This window comes from Rhopalosiphum padi, chromosome 2, assembly GCF_020882245.1.
Source record: "Rhopalosiphum padi isolate XX-2018 chromosome 2, ASM2088224v1, whole genome shotgun sequence".
Taxonomy (NCBI): Eukaryota; Metazoa; Arthropoda; class Insecta; order Hemiptera; family Aphididae; genus Rhopalosiphum; species Rhopalosiphum padi.
Window position 1 is genome coordinate 65,610,512 of NC_083598.1, and position 14,776 is coordinate 65,625,287.

General features: G+C 28.4%; 1 protein-coding gene across 1 annotated transcript; it reads left to right on the forward strand.

Annotated features, from left to right (window-relative positions):
- Positions 1 to 8,440: 8,440 nt before the first annotated feature.
- On the forward strand, positions 8,441 to 11,006 carry LOC132922182 (tRNA (adenine(37)-N6)-methyltransferase). Its single transcript, XM_060985546.1, has 6 exons — positions 8,441 to 8,717; positions 8,775 to 8,911; positions 8,974 to 9,231; positions 9,311 to 9,468; positions 9,694 to 9,929; positions 10,104 to 11,006. Exons 2-6 carry the CDS (start codon positions 8,811 to 8,813, stop codon positions 10,425 to 10,427), a joined length of 1,077 nt encoding a protein of 358 aa, XP_060841529.1. The 5' UTR covers positions 8,441 to 8,717; positions 8,775 to 8,810; the 3' UTR covers positions 10,428 to 11,006.
- The last annotated feature ends 3,770 nt before the right edge of the window (positions 11,007 to 14,776 follow it).

Sequence of the window (14,776 nt, forward strand, 5' to 3'; positions counted from 1 at the left end):
AAAAATTGTGATGAACATGCTTGGTGAATGACATTATATACGAGTATAGTGGCACAACTAGGACGCCAGTGGCGTGTGATATAAGGTACCCCAAATATTATTCAACGGTCATTGTTTCAAAACACCCCTTTGGTTGCACCACTATACAAGTATATTGTCTATAATATAATTAATATTTATTTAAGCTGTTTTATTTATGACTTGTATCAATTTTAATAAACCCAAATTACATTAATTTAAATAATACGAATAGATTTTTGTTTGATAATTTTTTATTTAACATTATTATGTTTAAAATAATTATTAAAATAATATTTTAATATTTTGTAATATATAGTCGTATTTTTTAAGGTATTTTTTTTGTTTTTTTTTATAAAATTTCAATTTTGCGTCCATATAGTAATTGGTAACCGAAGAATTCAAATTATTTAACATCATACACATAATACAGCGCAAATACTATAAATAAAAGTATAATAAATAGCTGGTACTGCTCTAGCCCCTAGGTACTAATTCTTGAATGTTATGTCAGTGTTTAATTTCAATAAATAGGTATTTTAAACACTGTGCTATAATTAAAATATTAAAATATCAATCGTAATAAACATTATTTTATATGAAATGAATGTATACAATTGCGTGTAGAAACACGATCTTTAATGTGGTTTAGATTATTTCACACTTCAACGCAAATGTAGGTACTTAGTAGGTACTTACTCATCTGTTGAACCGTCTAACTGCTTAACGAATCCTGTATTATAATAAAGGAGTAGTCATGGTCAATGAACAGCATAATGTCAAATGTAAAATTAAACGTTTTCTATTTCACTAGGTACCTAAAATAATATAATATTACGATGTAAAAAGATAATAGATATACCTAGCTACGTGTGTTGTATATTCATGTCTCATGGTGTATAATTTGGTACTAATAAGTATACATATATATCGTTATATAATAATATTAGATACATGATATTTATTGACGTGTAGACCCAGATTGGTTTGACGAACTATCAAAAAAATCTCACTAATAGGTTATATAAAATATATACGAAAATAATGTATTAGCGTATTACAATAATAAACCTACACAATAAGTACATTAACTACCTATATTGAGTAACACTATATATTGCATTAAGGCGGTTGAAAATTAATAGGTTACCTCATTATTCATCACACCGTCTCATATAATCTTTAAATCTTCTCTCGACTTTATTTTAACGTATAATAATAATAATTTAAACTATAGGTATTCAATTTTTTCTTTCGACAAACAATTTTCCTAGACCTGATATGTGATTAACTGTCCCAATAAACAACAGTAAAGAAACGAAAGCATTGACGACGATATTAACTTTGCAAAATTCCACTAGATTAAAAAAATTGAAAATTTAATAAAAGGTTCCCCGAAAGGTTCCTACTGGAAGCAAAAAGTCTAAAAATTAGATTAACAATTTTTTTTGTAGACGTAAATTTAAATTTGGACGAAATTAAATATTTAAACGAAGAATAACAATTCTAGTTATTTTATTGTAATTAAATAATATTTTTCGTCGAGATTTGAAATTATTACACATCATATGTTACATTTTAATATATAGTATATACACAATAATCATATTTTTAAAACATTTGGATTAATTTTATGCTATTGCTATTTTATTATATGCTATTAATTATATCACAAACCTATTGGTTATTCTTATGCACCGTTTTATGGTAAGTCAGTATTGACTTAAAAGTTAATACTTTATAACAATAATAAATTATATAAATATATACTAATATACTATTATCATTAAGTATAGATAGTACTATCTATACTCAATGCTATTATTATAATTAAATCTTAATGATATTATAAAAGAATATTATTTTTGGCAAAAATTAATTCAGCCTATTGGTATTTGTTAATGTCATCTAATATCTGTAAAATAAAATACCGAGTGACAGTATAAAGACATCATAAAATATATAGGTACTTATTACTTATTATTTATTAATATAGGCTAATAGGCGATGCTGTTCGCTCAAAGTATTTTTTCATATGCAATGATTTATCATTGTATACAAATTGAATACATACATTACAGTCACTTAGGTACTCAATAATGAGGTAAATTCCTCACCTACTAGATACTGAATAGCATAGCGAACAGAATGGTTTCCTAATTTCTCTTTTTTATTGATTTTAAATAATTATACCCAAATAATGAATAATAGTACAAAATAAAATCTAGTCCCTATAGTAATTTAATAAGATTCACGTGGACAAGAACTCCAAATATTTCATATTTTAATTTATTTTAATGTTTTGGTAAAAAAGTTAAAAATATATTTTTTATTAAATTATTTAAAAAAAAAATGGAAAATAGCCATTTTGTAGAGTCTATTTTTCTGAAAATATTAGCATTTCAATATTTTAACTTCATTAATTTCATGATTTTTAATATTTTTCTAGTTTAGAGAAAAAGCGTTCGCCGGCCGCATAATATCATGCAAGCCACATGTTTGATACAATATAATATTATTACTATCGTATTAAATAATTCAGTTTTTTCGAAACTAGAAAAAATATAAAAAACCAGGAGATTAGTAAAATTAAAATATTGAAACATCAATATTTTCAGAAAAATTAACTCTACAAAATGGCTTCCTTTAAATTTTTTGAAAATAATTAAATAAAAATATGAAATATTTGTAGTTTTTGTTCCTGTGAATCTTATTAAAAAAACAGAATTTTTATATCTCCATTATTTCAGTAGATATATCGAAACGAGGAAATCCTCAAGAGACATCCTGTGACCTGTATATTATAAAATTTACTTCTGAAGTATTTTAAATTACTGCTAAGATCATAAACAACTAACAAGTAAATCATTTATTTTCTATACAAATTGTAAAAGAGATTTTATTATGTTGTAAAAACCCTCAGTAAATAAAAAGTAGGAAACAAAAATATAAAAGTGTGATAGCATAGATATTGTACGTATACATAATATAGGTAATATGAATCGGTTATCAATGTATCACTTTTCTTCTTATGAGTAGACAGGTGAAAATCTTAAAAATCCGGTGATCCGATACATACACCTTATCCGGCACCAATGATGTGTAACCACCTTACTAGTAACCCTACCACCCAGTAACCTGTAAGGCTATAACAGTTAAATTCTTAATGTATCAGGTATCTTAGTATTTTAAGTCATACAAATATATGTAGGAAATGTATAGGATATAAATTCTTAATAAAGGTTTTACATGTAATTGTACGTAAAAATATATTATTTTAGATAACTATAGGTACTATAATATCATTAACACCCTTAACATTATATATATTTGTATAACACTAACACATAGTATATAAATTATGTGCATGGAATTGATGTTATCAGTATAAATTATCTTTTATTGGTCTTACAATGAAATTTGTAAATTTTAAACAGTTAGGTAGGTAATTATATAATAAATGAATAGTGGTCAATAATATAGTATTTTAAAAAAAGAAAAAAAAAATTTCTTTATTTTTAACGGTCAATTTTATCAACATTTTTAAATTTTTAACTTCGTATTTGTACCAACAGCAAAATCAACTTAATTTTTTTAAATGGAACGACTATAATTTTTAATAGATTCTAGTAGAATTTTATTTCTGAGAATGTTCATTTTTAAATTATCAATTTTGTTTCGTTAGTTTATTACTACGGCGAGCTATAAAGTTTAGTCAATTTATTAATAGTTTGAATTGAAATAATTGGAATAGGTACATTTTATTTTTATAGAACTGAATAATATTTTCAACTATCCTTTAATGCAATTTCATATTTTTTTCATACTTCTAATGACACACGCACGCTTAAAAAACACTGCCTTATTATGAGGTTAAAATTGTTTACCTATCTAGCTATCTATCCCTACGTTGTAACCGTTAACGTTATCTCTTTACAACTAACGCATAATAACATAACAAACTTTACGTTTAGAATAATATTTATTTTTTTTTAATTTGATCTATAATTAAATTTAAAGGTAACAATATTATTCAAGGCCCCATGTAAGCTTATTTTTGATATTTTATTTAATTGTACATACATTACGAGCTGATACCCAAGTTACAGTTTTGAAATGAGACATTATTTACATTTTAACAAATATACATTTAATATTACACATATACAATAGGTATTAAAGCCTAAAGGCTATAGAGAGATTCTTATTTGTTAATTGCATCATTTGGTAGATGGGGTATATATGAGCATTTTAAAATTGTAATTTTTTTTTAATATTTAAAATACTTAAGAGCTTAGCTTAGGTATTTGGCTCTTATAATAATAACCTTACCTTTAAATTGCATAATAGGACCATTCATTATAATATTGAAAATAATTAAGTAAAATGGATTATTCTGAACGTAAAGTTTATTATGTTATACGTTAATAAGATGGAAACAATATGTGTAGATGGGTAGTGGGTACGACTACATAGGTATTACAACATATAGGTACATACAAAAATGAATATGTTTTTTATGAACAATTTAAAAGTATATGCAAAAACTGTTGATCTTTAATTTTCACCCTGTCCTACAAAAGTGTCTAAAGATGACGGTCTATCAGCAACATTACTTCTTTATACAGACAACAACCAACTGAGTTTACGATCTTAATTAACTTGATCAATCCATAAACTGTAAGCCGTTACTCAGCTTGGATAATTCATGCAAGCGATGATTTATAAACGGTATTTCGGTAAAGTGTCCGAACGATAATGAAAGCGCTATCTACTTACCTCTAACTCTAAGGCTCTAACCTCTATCGTTTTTAACTAACCGACACGTTTGCGAAAAATCTAACGACCGTGATTGTCGCTTGCTTTCATATACATAATAATATTTATGTTTTTGCTCACTTTAACCGTTAAATAGCGTTGATGAATACAGATTTGATTTTATTGTATGAAAATCGAGGTCATTAAATATTAAAAATAAAAACATAATAAAAAAATAAAATAATAATAGACAAAAATATTAGCTTTGCTTAAAAAAGTGACAGAAGACGACGACACGACGGCTAACTGCAGTACCTGTGTGGGCGTGGACATCGTTCCGCCTCGACGGTACCTGCGACGATACGACGATAATGACTCGTTATGACGTTGGAAGAGACTTTGGCACGGGGCGAGTGATAATTGGAGCTAAGATTACACGAACGTCAGCTCCGTCGAACCCGCGAAAACAACGTAGTTTCAGCATCCGGTGGCACGCGACTTCGCGGGCGGACACTGGTTGCAGACATACGGCCGGCAAGACGCCAACAGCGCAAAATATACGGAGAGTATATTTCGCCATCTCGTATCACGAACCCACCTCATTTATTGTGTTTTCTGATGTACATCTTTTAAATTTAGTGTTTTTCTTTTTGCTTTTTCTAAAGTCAATTTTGTTTATTTGTTAATAGATAGGTACGTTTAGTTTTAATTTAAATTTTTTTTTCTTTGCTATTAAAATTATTATTGTGTTTAATAATGCAGATATGCACTTTCAATAATGTATAATGTATATTTTTTATTTATTTCATTGTTCAAATATATAATAATATGTTGTGTAAATGCCACTGAGCCACGTTTTTTAAAAAAAATTTTTACACGTTTTGAATCAATTTTTTTTTATCAAAATTATTCTATTCAACATATTAATGATATTTTTTCATTTAAAACGGTAAATATGTGATTTGCGTTTTGTTTTTTATTATTGTTTAAATATTTATGAAATTAAAATGTGTTTATACAAAAATTGTGTTTTTTTTGTGTGGCTGATAAGTATATATAAATCATTGATTTAAAATCAATTGTTAATTAACGACTTATAATATCGTTATAAAATATATATATTCAACATAACTCTTTTTTGTGTAAAATAATGAGCACCATCGCATCGACCTGCAGTTTAAACACTTATATATTATGTATTATATAATACATATACATATTATGTATTAAGAAATAGTTAAAATATATCACTCACTATACAGCACTAACCGACTAACCTAAGTCACAACGAATTGTTCAAAAAGCGTAACAAATTATATAATTACGCATAACAATAACGCATATAGCATCAGTAGATATATAAACTATAAGAATTATCAACTATCACACATAGAAATCTGTAGTTATTTTAACACAAACGAGGGTCGATTTAATACACATTTACACGTCATTTTTGTGCTAAGGCTCTTTTGTAATTATCACAACTTTTATCTATTTATTGAATTATTACATGCATTGTGTTGAACGTGAATGTCAATATAGTCGAATAGTTTATTTAGTAATTAGTAATAAAAAGGCATAGACCTGCAGGAGTTGGGAACCTGCGGCTGTTTAACATGCAACCTGCCACCTGTGGCTCTTTGGAAAATTCATCAATATATCGAGAATCGTAAAATATAAATTATATTTTACTTGCGTTATTATAGTGATAATATTTCTAAATTAAATAATATATTAAATTTGTATAAACAATAATAATAATTAATAATAATAATAATTAATTAAAAAAATAAGGTTTTTCTATATTTTCTAAATTTAAGACGTATTGTTATGTTTTTAATACCTACCAATTTCTCTATGAAATATTAATACTATCTTTATTCTAATATTCTATAATCTATACTAACAACTAAAACTAAAAAAAAAAGATTGTCCAAACCTTGTGCGGCTCCCCTGGACATCATGGTTTTGTAATTTTTTGAAAAACTCTTTCCTACGAAAAGGCTCCCGGCCACTGGTATAGACAATAATTAAGTATCGCCATTGATTTTATAAAATATTATAAAATCAATGGTATCGCTTTTCTATAGGACCCGGGTCATTGAGATCCAAGCCATGTATGCATCATACAGTATGCCAGTCCCTAATGTAAGGTAACAATATGTCATATGGTTAAATATATGGATAAAAAATTTTGATTTTCTTTTTTGTTTATTTTTCCTGATTATTAAAATAAGTACTGGGAATTTTTAAATTTGAACTCACCGAAGTACAAACTAGATCCAAAACCACCCACATTTATTAAAAATAGAAGCATTTTATCGATTTATATTATATATATATATTATAATTATAATATCAATAACTTGTACCTACTCGCACAAAAAAACGCATTAAGATAAAATCAATACTTTCATCGCTCCGTTCTAATACAATTTTATTTACATAACTTTAATCTTTACTAATGTCGTATTATTCCCGTAATATTGAAATCTATATAAAATGTAATTCCATTTATCCCATATGTGATTTATTATTGGTTTTTTGGACCTACCTAGTACTTACCTATTTGCTACATGAATATCTATTAATTAATGTCAATAAAATACTATGTTGTATTGTAGATTTGTTTTTAAAATGAGTTTTATAGATTTGAGAAAATTCCCCATAATATATACTCCATTCAGCTATTAACGTTTTTAAATTTCCACCTATAAATTGAAAATACAATTTATCATAAAAAAAAATATTTAGATATCTAGGTTTATTTCATTATTATTATAATTATTGTTGACAAAAAAAAAAAAATTATTTAAATATCATAACAATTTACAGCTTCTAAAGTTCCACTCACACTTGATTCTCAATTGACCTCTGAATATCCATTTATACCCACCAATTTTTTTTTTTAAATATTTTACACAAATTCATTCATTTTGTACCCAAATTTAATTCTTTTGTCTGAGACCCAACCCACTTAGTCACAATTAAATTACTTAAGACTTGTGACCGTGATCATTTTATATTTAATAATATTTAAGTTAATTCAAGAGACAAGAATCTTCGTGTTTTTGTTACATTTGGTTAATAAATAATTATAACATTTTGTCAACATTTCAAGTATTAGTCATGAAAACCATTTTTAAGGGAATCGTGTCTTGGGGTGACGCAACACTGGTACCCGGTATCAAAAATTTGAATTTTGAGTCTTTCTTGTAAGTTCCATAAAAAAAATTTTTTTTTAAACTATTTTATGAAGCCAAACGGTATGCGATCGCTGTTAAGTGATATTAAATAGACCAAAAATATCTATAGGTATATTGATTTTTTAAAAGTTTTGTTTAGAATAACGATGACTATATTGAACATGATTTAAAATAGTATTATCACTATTATCTTAAATCGTGCTGATAATTACGAGATTGAAATTATGAATATCGCGTCACGTTAATAGCGTATTTTGATTTGTTTTCTCAAGCAAAAATTCAAAATTGTAAGAACTCACTATCCTGTCATGCACGTGTACCAAACTACTGATAGACGATTGTTGTTGATGTTGAACTTGTTGAAGGCTGGTCAATACTCAAAACTCCAGAATGTTATCCCCCAATACCAAATGTCTACCGCGGTAATCACAAACTCAATTCGTGATAACGAATATCTCATCTTTCGTACGTCATAGGTCATAACGATTATTGATTAATAGTAAGCAAGACATTTAAAACAAGTATATCGAGTATACACGTTACATGTTCTGACTTACCTATGTTATAACAAATAAATAATTTTCCTTTATTACTGAAGTATTGACTTATAGACTATTATAGTCTACTTGGTCTAGTTATCTAGTGTCCAGTCGGCAGTCACCAGTCACTGAGTAATGTTTGTGCTCGATAGTGCTAACTGCTGAAAATATCAAAATCCATTTTGATGAACTGATTGTATTTTGAAGACTATTGTAGTGTTAATGTGTTTTAAAGCTATACTATCATTTTCAGAATTGTGAAAAGTTAATTAAATATTAGTTACATAGGATGGCATCTGCTTACAGTTCTGAAACAGTTGACGATATCACAGATATCACTGAAAGTTTGAAACAGTTATCTGTTGCAAGAGCCCAAATTAATTCGTTGAGGTATGTAATAATGTGTGTTCTTCTATAAAACTTACAATAATTGTTATTATTTTCTTCATTAGAAAACAGAATGAGTCTTTAAAAAAACAGCTGAATGAAAAGGATTTAACTGCTTCAAACGAACCAAGCACATCCAGTAGCTCTGGAAAAATAGAACTATCCATTATTGGAACGATAAAAACAAAATTTAAAGAACGTAGAGGTGTTCCTCGACAACCCGGTCTCTGTCCACTAGCCCAAGCTTGTCTGACAATATCAAACTCTATATTCACTAATCCTAACCATGCTCTTGAAGGTCTCTCGGATTTCTCTCATATGTGGTAATTTAAATAAAATTAATGTTATTAGCCAGGATAAAATGTTAATTATTATATTATATTATTATAATTTATATTTCAGGGTTTTGTTTCATTTTCATAAAAATGAAACCACTCATGTCCATGCAAAAGTATCACCACCTAGATTGAATGGACTGCGAACCGGTGTACTTGGCACTAGATCTCCACACCGACCCTCACCAATTGGTTTGTCTCTAGTGCAAATTGATAAAGTTGAAGGTAACTTTTAAAATGTTTATGAATAACTACTTTTTTAAATTTAAAGAAGTTAGTAATATACATGACCTATTGTTGTAAATAAAAAGAATACATTTTGATTATGGGTATGAAAAATTTTTCAGCAACTGCATCTTCTAATATTTAATTATTCAAATAATAGTGTCTTTTAACTATTTTAGTTTTAATCTTAAAAATTCTAAAAGTTAATAGTATTTTAAATTTTAGGAAATTCTGTGTATTTTTCTGGTGTGGACATGATAGATGGTACTCCAGTGCTTGATATCAAACCATATATTCCTCATTATGATGCACCAGCTTCCTTAAGATCTGACCAACACGTTTCATTATTTGATAATGGGTCACATCAAATACTATTGGATCCATTGACAACTGACCGAGAAGCACCTGATGGAGAAGAAACTGATACATATGATATGCCTCTTTCTCCACTTCATACAAGGGTATAATATTTTATTAATATATGTTTATATTGTTGTATACTTATTTTATAAATTACATTATACACAATAAATGTTTTGGATTAATTTATGACACAATATTGTGGTTTTTAATTTAAAACTAATTACTATGTACGCTGTTACTCGTAAACTTAATTAATTTTATAAAATAAATAGGTGCGAGTACCTCTGTGGATTACTGAACCACTGATGCAACAACTAACAGTGGAGTTCTCGCCGAGAGCAAGAGAATTTTTAGACACATTGGATACTAATGATATTGAAGCAACTATAGTAAGCATATTGAAAGAAGACCCTCGATCAGTATATGTCCGTGAACGTTATAGTAATCAATTTTATACATTCTTAATCGGAGGCTATCATGTGAGTTGCAAATTTGATGATAATAAACACACAATAAGTGTCTACAGAATATCATATGTTGATAATATGGAGAATGTACCTGATCAAGAAGGTGCCCAATGTTTGTCTATAGATTAATATTATTAGTAATTTTAACTACAATATTTTTTTTACAACTGTGTTCCTTTTTTACATCTCTCTTTGAAATATTTATTGTTAATGTGATATTATGGTATGAAAATTTATTGTTTTTTTTTTACAATTCAAATAATCAACTTAAATAGTTTGATGAAATCCTATGACTGTTATCATTCTTAGTTTTAATTTATTTAGTATGATTGTTTTGTTTGTTTTTTTTTTTTATATTGATCATAAATAATGAATAAATAATAATAATACAGTAGTAATAAAGTTCATAATTTACTGTAAGTATTAAATTAGAAGAAAGTAAATTTTTGTTCATACGTCAGTAATGTGTACATAAATAATATTGGTGTACCTTACTATAATAGATCTTAAAACATAATATGTGAAATTAAAAAACCAATTTAAATATTGAATGAATATGAACATTAGTATTTGATGACAACAAGTTATTATAATTATAATTATTCAGTAATATTAAAATTTTTGTATTTTAATAGTATTTTGTAGTTTGGTACAATATTATAATACTTTGAACAAGTTATTTTATTATATATTTACATTTATTATGAACTTGTATAATTCTTTCAAAAATAACAGTGATGGTCCAAGTGTAAATATACTGGAAAGGCAGAAAATTTAAACTTATCTAAGTTACTTAAACAAAAACAAAATAATACAAACCCATTTATTTACCTAATTATACCAGTGAAGTAAAATTATAAAATGTTATTTACATTGCCATATTGGTCTAATACTACCTTAAGAGAATGTTATACCCGTATGTGTTGTCTCTGTCTTACTAATGTAAATTATAACAAATTTTTGTTCAGTAAAACACATTTTATGATGTTAGCTTTAATATTAGAGTAAATTTACATATTATCAAATTTGAAGGTAAAAATTTTATCTAGAAAATGTCATATGCTTTTATTGATATTATCATTTTAAAGTGAGTTATGAATATTTTAAAGTTGTAATATTTTACATGGCTTTAAGCCTATAACTCACTTTAAAATGATAATATCAATAAAAAAATATGACATTTCTAGATAATATTCTTACCTTTAAATTTGATGATAGGTAAATTTACTCTAATATTAAAGCTAACATCACAAAATTATGTGTTCTGCTGAACGCAAATTTGGTATGATCTACATTAGTAAGACAGAGATAACACATGCGGGTATAACGTCCTCTTAATACCTAGTTTAATTATTTTGTAAACTTATCGATAACATTTTCTACCATTTTACAAACCAATAATAATAATATAATTTTTATATATATATAGGGTGTATCACAAAATTCTGATAAATAAAATAACTTGTGATCCAATCAATATTTAAAAAAAAATTTTTATTAAATTAATAGACACTTGTATTACATGTGTAAAATTAATTTTTTTATTTTGAAAAAAAACAATATAACCAATTTATAAACATATCCAAAAAAATAGTTTTAACGTTAACAATATTTAATTTAAGTAATCCATTTACGACTTTTGAAAGTTAAAGTATTGGTTCAACTTTCTGGTACTATGTATTTAATCAAAACCAAAAATAAAAATCCGTAGTCAAAACGAAATTTTTGTATGGAGTTATAACGATAAGTCGATAACCATAACCGAATATTGATAATAATATATTGTATAATTTAGATAAAGCTGTCGTGGCAATTGGCGATTGCCGATAGGACAGACAGATCAATGATCATAGATAATAAAGAATATAGTTACTGTATTCGTTTTGACTACCTACTGGTTTTTACTTTTGGTTTTGATTAAATAGTAAATACCCGATAACAGAAAGTTGAACGAATATTTAAACGTTCATAAGTCGCAAACGGATTATTCAAATTATATACTACGGGAATAAACGTTAAAACTATTTTTATTAATATAGGTAATTATTATAAATATAATATTATTATTATTAATATAATAATAAAGTTTTTATATTACATGTTTAGTACAAGCGTCTATTAATTTTATGAAAAAAATATTGATTAGAACACAAGTTATTTCATTTGTCAAAACTTAGTGATACACTGCATATATACACATATATACTGTATGAATTATAGTATGTTAAAGAAATATAAGTATTCTGAGTAGGTACCTATTTGTGTAAATGATATTATTGTCTTGTCGTTAGTCGATAACAGATAATTGTTATACCGCCGGGCGAACTTTTTGACTGCGTATCATAATGAAATAATAACGATAAAATTATGTCAGTGCCGGTGTGACAGTGTCGTATTAAAAATTAAAATACCATGTATGGACGCGACACACGCTTGAGGCTCGTCGCATATTTGGTGGCGTGATTCGAATCGCGACGGTACGGCACGCGACGGAGGATAGCGTTAACATGGCGGGACGGTTGGACGGATGACAGCAGTAGAACCAAGTACGGTGCGTGGGTGACAGTGCGGCCCAGGTGTCGCAATGACGGTGATGGTGATTTAATGATCAATGACGTAGCGGAAACGGTACGGGTGAGTTGATCAGAATAAAAACGTCATCTGCGGTGCCGCCGACTCAGCACTCAGTTTCCGAATAAGGTGATGTGAATGATGTGATGCAAGTTGCAAGTATACAGAGCATCAGCGTCGACCGGACACAGACATATTATTGTCTGACAATGCGGTATTATAATATAGATTATCGGATAGATATGAGCAAGTGTAATTATATACAAAATAATTAATATAATAATAATTCATTTAATAATTCATTCACACCAGGCAACATACCTGATCGGAAGGACGGAAGAGACTGTGCGCTATCTTTGTTTGTGTATACCCGCATGTTTTTGATTTAATAAATTATTTGTTTGTTATAATAAATAATAATATTATCTATATATATATATATATATATATATATATATATATATAATACTATAATATTATTATTATAAATTATTATTGTTATTTTTATTTATTATTATTGTTTTTAATAATTAATAAAATGAATACCGGTACTGATGTCTGATACTGTATAATAAATTAATTATAATTTATAATTAATATTACCATTCGAATGGATGCAGATCTGGGATCTGCACATGAAATAAAACCCATGAATGAATCCGGCTCTATGATGGGTCTATACATTTGAAGTGAATATCTAAATTATTACAGACTTATTTATTAGGTAACTTAATATGTTATAGGTACTCGTATTATGATAATTAATAACACACAGTTCAATATCTAATTACATTTCATAGCAGGGGCGTTATTGAGGGGGGATGAGATCCTCCCCAAAGCCTTATTTTACTAATATTTTGTAATACATATTTATAATTTAATAGTAATCTAACTATAATATAAAATATTATAAATAATAGTGTTCTTAATAGAGTTTGAGTTTAATTTTTTTTTGAGTGATATAAAGTTTACAGTTTTCTACTTAAAAAAACTTAATCCCCTATCCCCAAGACAAATTCTTAATTATGTCACTAAATTACTTAATTACCTATCAAGTATATATTGCTGTGAATAAGCCAAAGTGGCTTATTTCAGAAATTACAAAAAACAAAACATACATATAAGAAAAAACAAGTACCAGAAAAAAAGTTGCCGAAATAATTAAAATGTTTAGAAAAAGTATATATAAACATTGGGCAGGACGGCATAATAAACTATAGGAGCGCCGAGGGGGATACGAGATGACGTAATTGGTGCAAGATATCGCGAGTTGTAGGCCCTCTCACGAACGGTCCTGCGTGCTAACGAGTGTCGCGAACGTGTCTGCTCGGGCTCGTGATACGTCGACCATTGCAGAAGACGATAGGCTCGGACGCGGTATAGTGGCTGGTGCTACGGAACCGACGGTGGCTCGACTCGGCCGGCGAGATTGTCGCGTGGCGAAAAAAGAGTGCAGTGGACTGCACCGCAGTACTGATACTCTCTGTAGATTCGTTGCAGTCACCTCGTCGGCCGCGTCTCCGTCCGGTAGCCACCGTTGTATAGTCACACGCCGCCGAACCAGCTGAAACGTCGAGTTTCCGTGGATCCAGCGGCGCCGCCGAGTCCGTATTCACAAATCTATATAAACGAGTCACCCCGCGAACTATGTCTGCGCCGCCGACGTTACGAGTCGTCATCGCTCATCATCACCGTCGTCGGGGCGGAATCGGTGTTCGCGTCGATACCGCTAGCAACCGCGTCACCGTCATTCGTCGCTCCGCGTGATGACCTAAGATCCGGGCGCCCGCACAATTACGCTGAGTGTCGAACGCGTAGTTACGGTGACCGCGCGAACTCACGACGACCGCAAACTCGTCGCGCCGCGGGTGATCGGAGAATGTGCGTGGATGACATACCGGCATACT